Source organism: Ostrinia furnacalis, unplaced genomic scaffold (assembly GCF_004193835.3).
Source record: "Ostrinia furnacalis isolate ACB-3 unplaced genomic scaffold, ASM419383v2 OfSCF2306, whole genome shotgun sequence".
Lineage (NCBI taxonomy): Eukaryota > Metazoa > Arthropoda > Insecta > Lepidoptera > Crambidae > Ostrinia > Ostrinia furnacalis.
In genome coordinates this window covers 465,575-483,095 of record NW_021132545.1, presented here as the reverse complement: position 1 = coordinate 483,095, position 17,521 = coordinate 465,575, and the positions used below count along the sequence as shown (strand labels likewise).

At 41.4% G+C, this 17,521-nt stretch overlaps 2 protein-coding genes across 2 annotated transcripts in view; one reads left to right on the top strand and one right to left on the bottom strand.

Annotated features, from left to right (window-relative positions):
* LOC114354992 (1-phosphatidylinositol 4,5-bisphosphate phosphodiesterase epsilon-1) overlaps positions 1-17,521 on the top strand; it is a gene marked incomplete at its 5' end in the record, with an annotated part of 58,554 nt that overhangs the window by 26,414 nt on the left and 14,619 nt on the right. The window contains 8 exons of the mRNA XM_028307622.1: positions 11,381-11,511; positions 11,597-11,690; positions 12,203-12,298; positions 13,220-13,329; positions 14,025-14,170; positions 14,484-14,674; positions 15,880-16,008; positions 16,763-16,947. Of these exons, the coding sequence (XP_028163423.1) occupies positions 11,381-11,511; positions 11,597-11,690; positions 12,203-12,298; positions 13,220-13,329; positions 14,025-14,170; positions 14,484-14,674; positions 15,880-16,008; positions 16,763-16,947 (1,082 nt within the window). The remainder of the gene's footprint in view (positions 1-11,380; positions 11,512-11,596; positions 11,691-12,202; positions 12,299-13,219; positions 13,330-14,024; positions 14,171-14,483; positions 14,675-15,879; positions 16,009-16,762; positions 16,948-17,521) is intronic.
* On the bottom strand, positions 948-10,888 carry CstF50 (cleavage stimulation factor subunit 1 Cst50). Its single transcript, XM_028307634.1, has 11 exons — positions 10,727-10,888; positions 9,517-9,603; positions 8,957-9,060; positions 8,283-8,437; positions 7,676-7,767; positions 6,790-6,928; positions 5,744-5,904; positions 4,257-4,407; positions 3,229-3,322; positions 1,861-2,011; positions 948-1,251 (listed from the first exon to the last, which is right to left on the bottom strand). Exons 1-11 carry the CDS (start codon positions 10,804-10,806, stop codon positions 1,161-1,163), a joined length of 1,305 nt encoding a protein of 434 aa, XP_028163435.1. The 5' UTR covers positions 10,807-10,888; the 3' UTR covers positions 948-1,160.

Genomic DNA, 17,521 nt, shown 5'->3' with positions numbered 1-17,521 from the left:
GAGCGTGGACAAGCGAAATTTTGGTTTTAACAGGGAGAAAATACTTCAATCTCCAAAGAGAGCGCAGTGTGCCGGTGACCCTTCGACTAACCTCGGAAACATGTGTCGTCCAGCTTAGAGTAGAATCGAGATATAGACCCAAATTTTTAACACTGGTACAGTATGGTATATCGACACCGTTATAGGCGATAGAAGCGACACCATCCAGATTTAAACGGCACAGTTGACGTTGGCTACCAATAATTATCGCCTGGCATTTGTTAGGGTTAACAGCGACGCCGTAACGATATGACCATACCCTGATATGCTCAAGGTCATCATTTATGCGTTGGACAGCCTGGTCAATTTCATCGAAGCGACAGTGCCGGTACAGTTGGAGGTCGTCGGCATACAGATGGTGAGATGAACCAATACCGAAGGTAATAGAATTGATAAAAATGGAGAAAAGAAGAGGAGAAAGTATACCACCCTGCGGAACACCAGTCACGAGGTCGCTCCAGTGGGAAATAATTTTATCTAAACGTACGGCCTGTTGGCGACCGCAGAGGTAGGAAGCGAACCAATTCATAACGACAGGTGACATATTGTAGCGGGATAACATGGAAAGGAGGACTTCATGGTCAACTGTGTTGAAGGCATTAGAGAAGTCGATGAGTACAAGAAGTGTTAGTTGGCCATGTTCCATTCCCATCCTAATGTCTTCCGTCACCTTGAGTAATGCGGTGCTGGTGCTGTGGCCGAGCCGGAAACCAGATTGGCAAGGACTGAGGAGGTTGTTTGTGAAGATGAGTTTTGACAGTTGGGAGTGGACAACCGCCTCAAGGATTTTTGACAGGAAAGGTAGTATGGAGAATTAAAAAAAATAGGTAATTTTGTCGTGTATGAATGGACTAAAACAAAGTTGTAGAGGCCAAAGTCAGCTAAAAATAACATAAACAACGTGCTTTTGCAAATATCTTTATTTTTAAATCTTAGCCTAAACTTAACCTAATAATTTGAAAGTATTTTCATGCGTAATATAGCAAGATTTTACACAAATTACATACAACGTCAAACAACGTTAGACAATGTCAAACAACGCTAGACAATGTCATACAGCTATAGACAATGTCAAACAACGTTAGACAATGTCAAACAAACACAGACAATTTGGTGTAACTTTAGTGCGTGTTCCTTCTATACCAAAACCTGGCTCTGTAGTCGTCACTGCATGTCAGGAACGCCGGTGCCGTACCGGAGTGGACTATAAACCTGGAAAAACAATAATAAATTAGTTCATTTGCCTTTAAGATTCACTACATAGTATAAAACAAAGTCGCATTCCGCTGTCTGTCCCTATAGGTACAATGCTTAGATCTTTAGAACTACGCAACGGATTCTGATACGGGTCTTTTTAACAGATAGTGATTCAAGAGGAAGGTTTTTATGTATACCTACTTAGCACCCGTGCGAAGCCGGGGCGGGTCGCTAGTATATTAATAAAGCCCAGACTCTACGCTTAGAATCTTTATCTTACGACATCCACGGAGAGTGGGGGTGGTCATATTCTATTCTACTATTAAAGGTACATAATACCAACCTATAGTTCCAAAATACTGAACTGTCTTATCCATGACATTGACAGTGGGGCGCCACCGTCAATACCGGATCGCTGGTTCCGATTTTTGTTGGAAACCATATAGTTGGACGATGGTAGCGCCCCCCTGTCATTGAGTTTGGTTCAGCGTGGATCATCTATAACAGCGCTGTTATGTCCCAATGACATCAGTTAACAACTGCTACAGAAATGGAAATCATTGGGCGAGGCCTATGTTCAGCAGTGGATTTTCTGTGGCTGAAATAATGATGATAAATACCAACCTGACAGCGCCATTGTGCCCCAAAGACATTAGTTGACACCTGCTGGCACTTCTAGAGTGCCACGTGCAAAGAGAAGTGGTCGCTTCGTCTGGGAACATCACATAGTCTTCCGTGTGGTTGAACACGGCTTGGGCGTGGTGCTCTTGCTTGCCTGGCGAGAAAAAACAGTATTTATAGATTATTAGCAATTTGTATTGCCCAAATTACTAATAGTCCCATTAGCCCCTCGTGTTAAGCTAAATAAGCTTGTGTTACGAGTGAGCTCACCACAATAGTCGAGCGGCGGTGGGATTCGAACTCGCGTTCCTCGGATCTCGAGTCGGCCACTCCGACCACTTCACCGTTCGGCTATCGTGGCTATACACTATTTAGAACTTTCTTGTACGCAATGTTTAGCAAAATGGCGAACATAATGCCATATTATGGCATATTTTTCCAATTTAAGTGATGACAAAATTGACACCATTATTGCAAAGACTAGCTAATCATATGACATTACCTTGAAATTTATTGATATTACTTTTGCCCGCGGTTTCGCCCGCGTGAAAAGACAATGCCGGAAATTGGCGTCTTTTTTTTTTCGCGCGGCCATCGGCCAAACTTTGTTTTTTGATTACAAAATAGTGTAATAAGCCAAACTTACTATGACATGTATACCTCTAAACTCAGTCTGAACTGAGTTACGAGCATTAAAAGTTTGATGATTTTCATACTAGATTTGCTTTTTGCGCGCAAGTTTTGTAAGAAATTGCAACAAAATAGTGACATTGTATGTGTAAACAAACAATACCATCCATTAAAGGCTCCAGACATCAGTGTGGAGCAGAATCAGCGCAATATTTTGTTACAATTTCTTACAAAACTTGCGCGCAAAAAGCAAATCTAGTATGAAAATCATCAAACTTCTAATGCTCGTAACTCAGTTCAGACTGAGTTTAGACGTATACATGGTTTATTACACTATTTATTAATCAAAAAACAAGATTTGGTCGATGGCCGCGCGAAAAAAAAAGACGCCACCTTCCATACAAAATCTGGCATTGCCATTTTGTCTGTGTTTCAAAATCCGGAATTTAATAAAAATCGCTTCAGTAGATTAGGCGTGAGAGCGTGACAGACAGACAAAGTTACTTTTGTATATAAATACAAAATATTAGTAGGGATTCACAACAAATTAAGTTTTCAAGACTAGACTTTTTGTCCATATTAATATAGCAGTAAACCGAATATGAAATATAGCTTAAGACATTAGTAGCTCAGTATGATAGCTCAGTAGGATAGCTCAGTAGGATAGCTCAGTAGGATAGCTCAGTAAGATAGCTTAGTAGGATAGCTCAGTAGGATAGTTTAATAGGATAGGATACTTGCCTGTAGTGCCGGCGCCGGTGTATTGTATGAGGCACCTGCTGCTTGCCAGCTCCCATAGCTTGATGGAAGAATCCAGTCCCGACGTCATGAGGTACTGTGGAAGAAATTGATATTATATTATAACACTAACTTTTGGCCCTAGATCCACTTATGGGACAGTAGACTACTTTATAACCTTCTTGGGACAGAAAGACATTTCGGGACACGGGTAGAAGCAGTGGGACAACTAAAAGGACTTCGAGGCCAAACCTGTGTGAGATTTTTAAAAGTGGGACACTTTACCTGACACATTTTTTGGGACAGACACGTATGTGTCAGACAGATCAATCCTGGGTGACATTTTGTAAATGGGGACACCTTACGTGATAGACTATCGATGTAATGTAAAATCTTGGGACAGAAAGACACTTTACGGGACACGGATAGAGGCAGTGGGACAATTTAAGGGACCTTGAAATCAACCCTAGGTAACATTTTGTAAATGGGACACCTTACGTGATAGTAGGTAGACTATCTTATGATATAATGGAACACCTTCCAGGGACAAAGAGACACTTTACGGGACACGTTTTGAGGCAGTGGGACAACTAAAAGGATCTTGAGATCAAAATTGCGTAACATTTTTGAAAAGTGGGACGCTTTTACATGACACTTTCTTGGGACTTCCTTACGGGAGACGTTATGAGGCCAAGTGACAATAAAAGGCCATATAAATCCCAAAGCATGATGTGTCTGATTGAGAGAGAGAATGAGATAAATTATCTTTTAGTATGTTGTATGGACCAGTCAGGGTACTGTAAATTTTGCACGCGTAATACTGCGGAATTTCAATCCATTTTTCATGTTTTGTTTTGTTCTAAAAATCTAAAATATCAATCATGGCATAGGTACGAAGAAAGTATAGCTGTTTTAAAGAAATAGATTTCATACTGTATACGCAAATAAAGAAATTTGATTTGATTTGATTTACTTTTTAGTGCACTTTGTTGGTCCGTTTATTTGTTTTTTAAATTCTAAATAAAACCAACCTTGCTGTTCCTAGTGAAAGCCACTGAACACACTTCGGCGCCATCGTGCGCGTTTATGAACGTGTTGAAGCATCTGTTGGAGACCGTGTCCCACAGCTTGACTGTCCCGTCTGCGCTGCCGCTGGCGAAGTATTTGCCGTTTGGAGAGAACCTGGGACAAATACAGCATGTTTTGGTAGTTCCTGATAGTGTATCAGAAAGTTATCTGACAGATACGTTGAACTTAAGTTTTGAATCGAAATATGGGACCTAAAACAGATGATAGGATATGTTGCAATAGTCCCTGATAGTATATCAGAAACTTATCTGACAGATAAGCTGCAAATTTTGGGTTCTTCTTAATTTTGAATTGAAATATAGGACCTGAAACAAATGATAGGGTATGGTTCTATAGTCCCTGATAGTATATCAGAAACTTATCTGATAGATAAACTACAACCTTGAGTTTCGCAGGTTTAGGACATGTTTCAGTAGTTCCTAAGTATATCAGAACTTAACTGACAGATAAATACTTGTTTCACATGTTTTGAATTGAAATATGGGACCTAAAGCGAAATGTAATAGCAAGATTTAGGGTAATAATATGTTTCAGTAGTCCCTGATAGTGTATCAGAAACTTATCTGACAGATAAACTACAACCTTCAGTTTCACAGGTTTTGAATTGAAATATCAGACAAGGTCACCGGTTAGACCCTTTTTTGTTTTATTAAAATACTAGCTGACCCGGCGAACTTCGTACCGCCTTAGCGTAGAGATTTTCTTTATATTTTTTTCCGTAAAAACCTTGTACAGAGTATTAGAAAACTACAAAAAAAAAATCAGCCAAATCGGTCAAGCCGTTTTCATGTTATGTCGTGACAACGGAAAACGGGTTTCATTTTTATATATATAGATTTATGAAGTGTTTCAAAACTTAAAATAAAAATATCATTATAAACTAGCTGTGCCCCCGACTTCGTATGCGTGAAAATAGTTTGAATAACATTTCCCGTTTGTGCAACATTTTTCTTTACTGCTTCGCCCCTATCGGCTGAATGATAATACATATAATCTTATCCATGCAAGCCTACCTCAATAAATGGGCTATCCAACACAAAAATTATGTCGGCCGTTTGGTGTAGTGGTTCAGAACGGACTACTATGCCGAGAGGTCCCGGGTTCGATTCCCGGCCGGGCAGAAATTGAAATGATGAATTTTAATTTCTGTGACGGGTCTGGGTGTGACTATGTATAATATTTATGTATTAAAAAAAAAGTATATAAGTAGTATATCCGTTAAGCTAGCACCCATAACACAAGCATTAAGTTGCTTACTTTGGGGCTAGCTGGCGCTGTGTGAAAATGTCCAAAGATTTATTTATTATTTATTTATTTATTAAAAAATATTTTTTCAAATCGGACCAGTAGTTCCTGAGATTAGCGCGTTCAAGCAAACTCTTCAACTTTGTAATATTAGTATAAAGTATAATTTTTAATCCAAACTCACCGTATAGAGTTGACCTGCTTCTTATGGTGATGCGTAGGGATCGGGCACACGAAGCACTGGCTGGTGGTGACGTCATAGAGCCGGATGACCGGGTGCGTGGTCGACGCTATGATGTGGTCGCCTAGCGGGTGGAACGCCACGCACAGGACTTGTTCGGCGTCCTGGATAGACATCATTATTATTATCATTCATCATCATTATACAGAATGGAATTTTGTAATGCCATCTGGAGGGAAAGTACTCTTAATACTGTAGATAGAAAATTTTGCTAAAAGAAAACATTCCTTTATTTCTGAAAATAAAGAGAACTGCATTCCACCCAGTAGATAGTTTCATCCACTCGGACGCGCCTCACCATTCTTCCGCGAATGTTTGAGTGTTATCGGTACACGCTAAATGCTCCATGAGTACACGCACACTACAGTAATGCCTTACGGATTGCTCGGACCACACTCCCCGCACCCCACGCGACCGAGTCCAAACATGGGGCGCGTCCGAGTGGATGAAACGAACTATGTATATCGTCATCGTCATCATCAATCAGTGGTCGAGACTGTGATGAAACACAGGATTTCATTCACATAATTTCATTCTTTTTCCCACCGCTGCAACTCCTGTATAGTCAGAATAAAGTTTCACATCCTTAATCATCATCGTCATTATTTCAGCCACAGGACGTCCACTGCAGAACATAGGCAGCGTAAATACAAATGAGTAGGTCATCTTCATAGAAACGCACCGACCGCGGTTTGTATGTGAGCGCGCCAATACGTATGACAAAATTTAGCGGGGGTTAGCGGGGTGTTGCAGTGTGTGCGTGCGCGCCGCATACGTACGTTTTTATTTTTTTTAATTTTCATACAAAATAAATTTTATAAAATCCGATTTATATGAACATTAAAAAATTTTAAATGATGATATCAATTTTCTGACTTCACCATACCATTTATATGTCCATGTTAACATTGGCTAGTGTCGGCTCATATACCCATTAACCTAACACCCTGTATATAAATTAAAATCAGAAGAACATAGGAGGGACTCACAGTGATGGACTTGTATGCTTTCTTAGCGGATGCCTTGGTGATGTCGAACAGCTTGATGCAGCAGTCTCGCGATGCTGAGACTAGGATCTGCTCGCGAGGGTGGAAGTCCAGCGCTGTGATCTCGTCTGTGTGGTCGTAGCTGGAAAAAAGAAAGAAATATTTAATTGTCACTAAAAAAAACTAAAACTCATATATTTTTGCAGACTTAAAAATTGTTTAACAAAAAAGAAATCGTCAATTGAAGCGTTTTTTCTGGTAAACCCGGCGGTCCTTTTAAAACAACTAAATTCTCAGTTGATTCGTCTTGATTATTTGAAATTCAATCTAGTAGTAACCGAAGGTCCTTTCCAGTGACCCAAAACTTTATGATAAAGAAGTCGTGTCTTACAATTATTTGTTAACTGTGTCAAGTATGCAATTTGTATACACTGGTGGGAATACACCCGCTAAGTGTATTCCCACCACCTTATTTTACTCATTTTTAGCGGTGGCCTAATTCACGTATTTTGTCAGTCAAGATCTCGCTGACGTTCAGAAGTCGTCCCATTGATAAACAGTTCTAAATCCGTATTCACAAGGGTCATTTCGATAGAACGATTACTCGATAGGAGCGCAACTCAGTGTTTTGTTGTCGTTGAAGTTTTATTACGTGAATAATATGGTGTCTCGGACACAAGATTGAGATAGTATCAGCTCACTGGGTACTATGAGAGGAAGAGGATAAAGGACATTATGGGGCAATATAGTATACTTATTATGGGAAAATGATTTAGCATGTGAAACTAGAACTCATAAAAAACTGGAACATTGTCGATTCTTACCCTATTTTTACCCGACTGCGCCAGAAGGAGGGTTATGTTTTTTAGGGGAACATTGGCCAACTCACAGAGTTCTGATGACTGGATGTCCTTGCTGCTCCCTCCCAGGATCCACTTCCTCCGGAGCGGATTTGGCTAACATTCGCTCCACGTCTAAGATCTGAAACAAGAGTTTTGCTAAATAAACATTGTTGGACACTTTACATGGTGCCAATTTGTCTCTCTGGCGAAAAGATTAAATACATCATTTCAAACAATAAATAACTAACCCGACTCAGTATAGTTATTTTACATTGCGATCAAAGATCTGTCAACTTAGATCACTGAAAGATAGTCCAACCCTTTTCATAGTCAAAAACTAAGACGTTCTGTCTGCGTCCGCGATGGTGTACAGCACACAGTGGCGATTAGATCCTTGTTGTAACAGCGGTGGTGATCAGATAATAATAATAATAAATTATTTATTTCTCTCACAACAGATCAGTAACATACTTGTGTGTGTGTGTGTGCGTGTGTGTGTGTGTGTGCATGTGTTTGTTTGCGTGTGTGTGCGCGTGTGTGTGTGAGATAATTAACGCGAATGCGACAGTGTAAACGACTTGCACGGGCATTGATGGACGCAAACTGAACGCGTAGGTTTGGCTAAATAAAAAAATATTTCTTTCTTCCAAATACCTTGATACTGGCGTCCACGCTGCCCGTAGCCACGAGCTGTCCGCACGCGCTGAAGGCGCCGGCGCGGCACGCCATCTTGTGTGACGTCACGTACGCAGTCTCGTACGTCGCCGGCTCCGGCGCTAAGGAGGAGGCGTCCATTTCGAACTCGAGGTCTGGGGCAGATAGTGTGTATTAGAATCCATCATTATTATTGTTAGGCAGGTCTCCTAAGCATGACTTGATATTTAAAATTTTAAACACAGATTTTTGTTTTAAAACTTTAACGAAGGGACTACGCACATTAATCGGGCGGCACGGAAAGGTGCCTGAGCAGGTGTCCTAAGCATGCAGGCTAGATGACAAAATTTCTATTATTTGTCCGTCAGACAGATAATTAGAAAATATTACACTCGTATTTTATTTTCTTTCATTAATAATAACAGTGCTACATCCAGTTGAAACATTTTAACTCAATATAATTATGAAAAAAAATAAAAAATAGCTACTGGAGGAATCTTTACATCGCACCAAATACACACTCGTATGTGAACGCTCCTACAACTACATACGCCATTCCCAAATAAAAACGTACTATGATAAAACGAACTTGTAATAAATGCACATACCTACCACAGTTGGAATACAAAAACATAACTTAAATTTTTCTGCCAATAAAAACATCAATGACTTACCCAAACCAGTTGTCCCGAGTAGATGCTCGGCTCCGCTGGACGCTGCTAAACGGTCCTTGCGGTCGGGCTCGTGTTGCAGACCGACCATCATCAAGTTCAGGAGCCTGGCAAAAATACAAAAGGTTATACCAATACAGTCAATCTTTGCCCGTCAGTATGACATTGGCTCAAAATGTAAATGTGAATTTTACCATTTTTCTATTGATGTAGAGACACTTCTATTTATTGTGCAAAAAATAGAAGAAGAAAACAATTTATTAAAACTTTAATGTTGTCTCAATCTAAACACAAAATTTTATACAATTTAGTTTTATTATTAGCTTAAAAAATGCACAAATGTTTCTTCAAAATAACTCATCTCCTTAAATTCTCCATACAAAATAGTGATTTCATAAACCATAGTATTATTATTGCTTAATACATTTTTTTTTATAAAACCAAGAATATAATTTAAAAAAAATACCATAACTCCGAACAAAATAATTAGGAAAAATGCCATGATTAGAAAATTTAATGTTATTTCTATTACACCTTCTATATTCAATTATCAGAGAGCTCACCTATCGCTCGGTGGGCACGGTGGGTCCGCGTGGACGGCAGCAGACAAGGTCGCTGCGATGGGCTGATAGCCATCATAGTACAGCTGACTGTAAAGAAGAAACAAGTTATAGCATTTCATTGAACCAGTGTTTATACAATTAATTGTTTTATGATATTGACAAAAAACATTTCTATTTAAAAATATGTAAAAAGGTAGCTGTTACAAGTTAAAATTTTAAAGATGATCTGAAAGAGCCATTAATATGGAAATCTTGTGATAATAACCTTCCTTCTAGCACAGTCAAGTAAAAATACAGACAGAAATTCAGTTTTAAGAAATACGTGCATATGTATAAACTCAAATAAATTATATAAATTGTCAAGTGAACAAATTTATACAAATAATACCACTTTTCTCAACATTTAATTAGAAATAACATTCAAAACATAACCTGCAAACTATGAAAGTAATTTATAAATTTTTTGCGAGAAAAAGGCTTTTATAGGCTAAATGACGTAGAAATTAGATGGTATCGTTATTGAAAGGCCTTGTTTGGGCAAATTTAATCCTACATAAGCTTTAAATACGTGTTTTTAGGGTTCCGTAGCCAAAATGGCAAAAACGGAACCCTTATAGTTTCGTCATGTCCGTCTGTCCGTCTGTCCGTCTGTCCGTCTGTCCGTCTGTCCGTCTGTCCGTCTGTCACAGCCGATTTACTCGGAAACTATAAGTACTACAGTGATGAAATTTGATGGGAATATGTGTTGTATGAACCGCTACAAAATTATGACACTAAATAGTAAAAAAAAGAATTGGGGGTGGGGCCCCCCATACATGTAACTGAGGGATGAAAATTTTTTTTCGATGTACATACCCGTGTGGGGTATCAATGGAAAGGTCTTTTAAAATGATATAAAGTTTTCTAAAAAACATTTTTCTTAAAGTGAACGGTTTTTGAGATATCAGCTCTCAAAGTCGTAAAAAGTATGTCCCCCCCCCTCTATTTTTATAACTACGGGGTATAAAATTCTAAAAAAAATAGAGGTGATGCATGCTAATTAACTCTTTCAACGATTTTTGGTTTGATCAAAGTATCTCTTATAGTTTTTGAGATAGGTTGATTTAACTGTTGCTGCTACGGAACCCTTTGTGCGCGAGCCCGACTCGCACTTGGCCGGTTTTTTACACTGTAAATACCACGCAAACAAAAAACATTTTTAAAACATTACCTGATAATCATACGGTACAGAAGCTCCCGGTTCTTGACGACATTCTTGCTGTCCACAACTTCAGAATTGTTTTCCTTCATTTTTTACAATAAACAAGACACAAATCTCAAGGGAAATAATTATTTTTCGCCGGCGATACAAACCGCAACCACAGCAAAACACAATTTGACAAATGAATGATTTTGACGTTACTCTAGTTTCTCTATTGATTTTCTGAGGCCATAGACAAAATGGCGCAGATTTAAGTTATTGTTCCAAGAATATAGATGGCGCTTACACATAACTAGGTTCAAAACATTAATAATAGATGGCGTTCGTCACACCAGCAAGTTCTAAATCTTATTAATAGATGGCGTTCATCACACAACCAGGTTCTAAAAATCATTAATAGATGGCGCTGTACACAGTTCCTACTTTCAACTACAGATGGCGTTGCACATCTAACTTAGTCTCAAATTCTTAAACTAGATGGCGTTAGCACGCTACAAGCAAAGTTCTAAACATTAATAATAGATGGCGCTGTACCTAGTTCTTGCATTCGACTACAGATGGCGTTGTACAAAATAACTTAGTTCTTAAAATTAGATGGCATTATTAATCTACACTCACGTCCAAAAGTGATAAATCGAAAATTATTATATTTTCTTTTTCCAGGTTTTGCTCACTGGCTGTCGCTGTGTGGAGCTGGACTGCTGGGACGGAGACGATGGTAGTCCTGTCATCTACCATGGACACACATTCACCACCAAGATCCCTTTTCGAAGAGTCGTCGAGACGATAGCAAGGTAAGACATTATGCGGCTTTCTCCAAGCAAATGTAGGATTTGACCTAAAACTAACACCGCATTAACTTTGCTTTTGTATTTACAGGAGCGCGTTCGTAGCGTCACCTTACCCTCTGATCCTGAGCATCGAGAACCACTGCAGCCTGCCGCAGCAGCAGGTCATGGCCAGCACTTTTGAGGTCAGAATACGGCTACCTAATTACCCTCTTTCTAATATTTTTTAATTTTGAAGTGTTAAGCTTTACAAACTAGTTACTTAGTAAATATATTTTTATACTGAAGATCAGACTGCAAAAAATCACTCCAAAAGTCCGAAAGTTTTTTAAAATCATGGACACCCCGTGAGCTTCTTTTTAACAAACCTAGGTGTGCCTAGGTGCTCATTTGGCGTTAAGTTTTGAGACAAGCGACTTCAAAAAAGTGCACAAAAAGGATAGAGCTTTTTGTGCACTCTTTTGAAGTCGCTTAATTTTTTAATATGCCACTTAATTGCAATCATTATTATTACGTCTGTATAACGCAGTTAGCTGCGCCCCTGGCTGTCGTGACGTCACATCGACTGGTAACGGGGCGAGTGCGGGGAGGTGTGAGATTTGCATTCTAGCGAGGTGCGCAGTTAGCTTGATAGCGTTGTATGTCAAAATGCAAATAACTTGGAATCGGTAACGTTACTGGCTGCGTCTTCATCCAGGCAGTATTCGGAGACAAGCTGGTGACGTCGTTTCTGTTCGAGGCCGACTATACCGACGAGCCGCGCCTGCCGAGTCCGGAGCAACTCAAACACAAGGTAATAAGGTTCAATTTTAAATGACTCACTTTTGTCCATAACTTTGTCTAATGCCCGTATCCGTATACACAAACGATGCTTGCTTGTACACAGAAAAGACAATAAAATGATTATCTTATCTTATCTTAAGTGAAGCAGCAAATCGAACGCACAGCGTTGAATAGAGTTCTGTGATTGGTTCGTGTCACCCTATGCGTCCACGCGCACTGTGAGACATCAAAGTAATGTTTGTGAATACGGGCGTAACCTACAGACCCCTCCCTTTTGCCTGTGCTCAAAGTCAAAGTCAAAGTTTTTATTCAGTAGGCCCTTTCGGGCGCTTAAACACGTCCCAAATACTTGCCCTACCACCATTTCTGGTCGTGGACAACATTTAACTGGTGCTGAGAAGAAACTAAGGCGGAAGAAACTCAGTACAAGAATCTTCCTACGTTAGAGCCAATATTATGATGATGATGATGACCAAACTACGAAATACCCAATGTTTCCGTATAGCTTGGCGGTCCAGAATCCGTCAAACAAAATATGGTGGATTCAATTCACACTTGATGCAGTGGTCTTGCAAGTTTTCAAATTATGGCGCTTCTGAGTCAGTGTCTGAGGTATGGGACGTCAAACGTCAGCGAGACTTATGATGCCTGTTTTCGCCATCAATCCCTAATTTTTAAATGACCCCTATGAAAACAAAACTCCTGATAAGTGTTACCATATGAGTCACTTAAAAATTAGCGATTGATGGTGAAAACGGGCATTACTTTCAGATTTGGATGCTCTGTGCCTCTGTCACGTCATAGATGCCAATGTCACCCCTCCCGCGCCGCTCCCATACATCAGGCACTGACTGCGTTAAGCGCTAGAACTATAGATCAAAATAGGAATACTTTTGTTCTCTTTCCACCTAAACCATGACTTGTTTTCCAGGTGCTAATAAAAAACAAGAAGTTGCTACCCATTGAGTCCAGTCCCACTGTTGGGCTGACGGGAGCCAGCTCAGCGCAGGGATATGGCGGTGTTCTCGCTAGTGCTTTTCGGTAACTACCTACATTTTGTCATTCACTAAGCCTAGGTACCTAGTATTGAACTAGGTACCTATTAACTACATACTTACAAAAGCTACGAGTACCTACCTCTTAAGCAGGGCCGTCTTTAACCTACTAGGGGCCCTGGGCATTTAAGGATTAAGGGGGGCCCTTCCCTTATCTTCTGGAAAAAGGTCTTATTAGCATATGGGTCGGTCGCGGGGCCCTGGGCACGTGCCCAAAGTGCCCAGTGGGAAAGAGGGGCCTATGCTCTTAAGACCTTAGGGCCCTCGCCCACGGCGACTTTTTGTAGCGATGCAGTCGCGCTGCTGTAGCGTGTTAGTAGCGCGATGGCATCACTTCTGTAGTGCGTTGCAAATGCGACTAACGCGCGTTAGTAGCGATAATGTCGCTCGTTTAAGAAACGCGCGACAAAAAGTCGCCGTGGGCGAGGGTCCTAAGACCTTAATTTAACATACCTAATGTTTGTAGTGACACATTTACATAAGGGGGATGTGTTCATAAAGTACTCAATTGTACTACAGGTATAAAAGATAAGAAAACAGGTGTACAAACAATTTTCGTGCCAAATATCGGTCCAAATGGAACCCTTAACTTAGAAACGTAGACCAAATTCTTCAATTAACTCTAATAAATTGAGCGTACTCCTGTAGTACACACTAAATGACCTGATGATCCTACAGGAGCTCCAACGGCATCCGGCAGACCAGCACTTCTCTCCCAGAGCAGAGTAACAGAACCAGTTCCATCATGTCCAACCAGTCGGCTGGCAGCTCGCTTACGGAGTACTTCTCGGATGAGGATTATGATGAAGATGATGAGGAACTAGATGGTGAGAATATTTTTCATCATTCCAGCCACAGGACGTCCACTGTTGAAGTTCCTTCCGCACTTTAAAAGCCGGTTGAAAACGGCTGTATCCAGCTCTTTCCTGCAACTTTAGATGATCTGGTGATACGGGAAGCACCTGTATGCGAATAGCACTGGATCGGTCGTTGTGCAAATCCTTGGAAGAGGCATTCTTCTTTCAAAACCTACACAATTTTTGCACCTAAAAATATGTTAGTAATATTCCTGCACATATTACTGTAACTTTCTTCAACTATCGTATTCATCAGCGGTTAATAAAAGTCTTAATTTCCCAGAAAAAGAACTGCACAAGATACTCAACTCCATGGAGGACAAGTGCGGTCGGACCTCTCTGTCGCTCTACCAGAGCTTCCGTAGGAGCGAGGGAGACGGCGAGACCACCTCGGGGAGTGTCAAACACGCCCCCACTAGGAAGAGGAGTAACCAGATAGCGAGGGAACTGAGTGACATGGTCACTTATGTACAGGTAAGTGACAACTTTCGTTTACTTCGAACTCCTCTAAGTTCTTCTGATTAATTTCGTAGCGGGTCCAATGACAGTTTAACTTTCCCCGGGACAAACTTAACCTTCACTGGTTGGGTTATTGGCGGTCAAGCTGTAGATCCTGGCTACACAGGAGTTGCAGTGGGGGAACAACACTCAAGAGACAAAGGAGGAGTAAGTAGTACACTTTTCTTTCGTACTTAACTGATCAGTAAGATCATTATTCTTCATTCGTATTCGTATACTTTTAGAAACACATTTACATTAGATACAATTAGAGAACATGCAAATTGGACGAAAGGCTAATGGAGTAAAGTTCTATGAATCGATGATTGCAGAGTCACCTTAAGAGCTCCAGACGGCCGTGAAAGTGTATAGAGAAGGTGCGGAGAAGAGTTACTACGCAAACAGACAGTTTTCATAAAGAGTTTACTCCATTAGTCTAACGTCCAATTTGCATGTTCTCTAGAAAACGTAAGTCGCACTTCGCGAAGGTATCGGAGAAGTTCTGGTCCTCGAGCTGGTCTTCGAGTATGCAGGTTATGATCCTCCATCCTTCTTCTTATTGTGTGCTCACTGATATTCACTGGGCTTGCTGTTTGTAAACGCTGGCGTATCTCAAACGTAGTGAGAACCCGATTTCTTGATATTGCAAGCACGATAATCGGGTCATCGCGCGCTGATTTACACCTTAATTCCTGACTTCTTGATCTTCTTGTGTAAAAGGCGGTTTGGTCATTCCTTTTTAACGTGTATCTTAAGTTTGTACGCCATAAATTGAAAGTTTCAGCCATCTCCCGCTGCATACGCCCTTGACTTCTAAGCAACACTATTTGAGCAACTTGAGCTGGAGTAATGGGCATTATTCTCAAATTATGGAAACGAGAATAACCCTAAGATTAATTTAAAAACAAAAAACCAAACGCCAAACCCTTACAACATTTAATATCGAATTTAAACTTACCCGTACTCTTTACGCTCCAACAACGAAATGCGTTTCTAGAGTCAAAAAAGTTAAACAGACGCATTTTTTTAGAAATCTAGCCTCTTAAATTAACAAAAACAAATGTTCTGTTAACATGTCACACGAAACTTAGGTATACAACACCAATTTGGCCTCAAATCTGGTTGTTTAGGCTTGGGCCAAATTCCGTGCCGCTGAGTGTATAAATTACTTTTATCCACAGGCAATAAAGTTCCGCGGCCTCAACCCGCTCTCCCCCCGAAGCTCGGTGAAGCAGCCGAGCACGGCGGCCAAGGACAGTGCTCCGTGCAGCAGCTTCGAGTCTTCGGAGAGCAGCGACAGCGCCGGCACTGTGAGTAGTAAAACGTACATGTAGAAAAATTCGTCTTAGTCGTCCCTCACACGTGATCAGAACCAGAATCGTCAGGTCAGTTTCCACTGCAGGAGCTCGACTCTCTAAATTACCAATGGAGGGTTTGGCCTACACTCCCCAGCCCCACGCTAGCCAGACAGGTTGGAAAGACTTGATGATGGGTGTGAACCATCCTTTAGCAGTACCGTAACTATGGTGAAGACCTGACCTGACTGACTGAAGACAAAAGAATTGCAAAAGCTCATAGCCCATAGGGTACATCCCATAATAGTCTCTTACGACATCCATGGGAAGAGTAAGAGTGGTCCTATTCTACTCAGCCGGACCCACAAGGCATTACAGCAGATACTACGCCCTTGACTTACTTGACTTAAGGTCCTATGTCCCCTAGATGGGGCAGAGGGCGTCCACAAACAGTCCTCCATCGCGTTCGGTCTTGAGCTTCGCGTTTGATCTCGCTCCAAATCTTACCGATCTTCTTCGCCTCGTCTGCCACAGTGCACCGCCAAGTTTGCTTGGGGCGACCACGTTTGCGTTTTCCTTGGGGGTTCCAATCTGAGCCTGCTTGGGGATTTGATCGGGATCCGTTCGGAGAGTGTGGCCAATCCAGTTCCACTTGCGGCGCTTGATCTGCTGGTCGATTGGCTACGCCCCTGCTAGGGTCCATAATGTTCTTGTTTTAAAGATCATGATGGAGCAAAATTAATATTGAGACCTAAAATGTCCTTTCCAGCAACTGGCCCAGCAGTCCCAAGCCTCCACCACCAGAGCTCGCTGCCTCAACGCGCCGGCTGTCCACCACCCCTGCTACCGCTGCTCGTCCGTCAACGAGGCCATCGGCAAGAAAATCTGCAGGAAGCATTCCCGAGCGCTGATAGCTCATACCGAGACGCAGCTCGTGAGGACGTACCCTGCTGGGTGAGTCATCATCATCATCATTTCAGCCACAGGACGTCCACTGCTGAACATAGGCCTCCCACAATGATTTCCACATCGCCCGGTTGGTAGCGGCCTGCATCTAGCGCCTTCCTGCTACCTTTATGTGGTCATTAGTCCACCTTGTGTCCCATGCTGCGTTTTCCGGTACGTGGCCTCCACTCCAGACCCTTGCTGCCACATCGGCCGTACTTACTATGTGCCCCGCCTTGAGCTGGGTGAGATATATGAGTATAATGCAGCCCGCATTAAAGAGATTAAGCAAGAGTAAGAGGTTTTTTTACGTCGAGAAATGCTTACGCACTGCCAATGGGGACGACCAGTGCGAAATATGGGTCTCTCTTCCGGCTTACCCACTATAATACGACTATGTCCACCGGAGCCCAATGAAACGGAGCCGCAAGTTATTGTCCTAGCTTGGACTTTCGTCTGCAGCTCCGGCTCAGGTAACTCGCGTCTCGCACTCGAGCGAGCCTCTCTGGCTGTGAGAGGACCCCAATCCCCTCCTCTAGTTATTTTTACAGAGGAGGACAAATCTTTATGTAGATTTGTATCG

Excerpts from the sequence above, each read along its gene's own strand:
- CstF50 (XM_028307634.1), bottom strand. The coding sequence starts at position 10,806 with ATGAAGGAAAACAATTCTGAAGTTGTGGACAGCAAGAATGTCGTCAAG. Across the intron at positions 9,061-9,516 it reads CCGTGCCCACCGAGCGATAG|GCTCCTGAACTTGATGATGG; the intron begins GTGAGCTCTCTG and ends TATTTTTGCCAG. Across the intron at positions 2,012-3,228 it reads CACCGGCGCCGGCACTACAG|GCAAGCAAGAGCACCACGCC; the intron begins GCAAGTATCCTA and ends TTTTCTCGCCAG.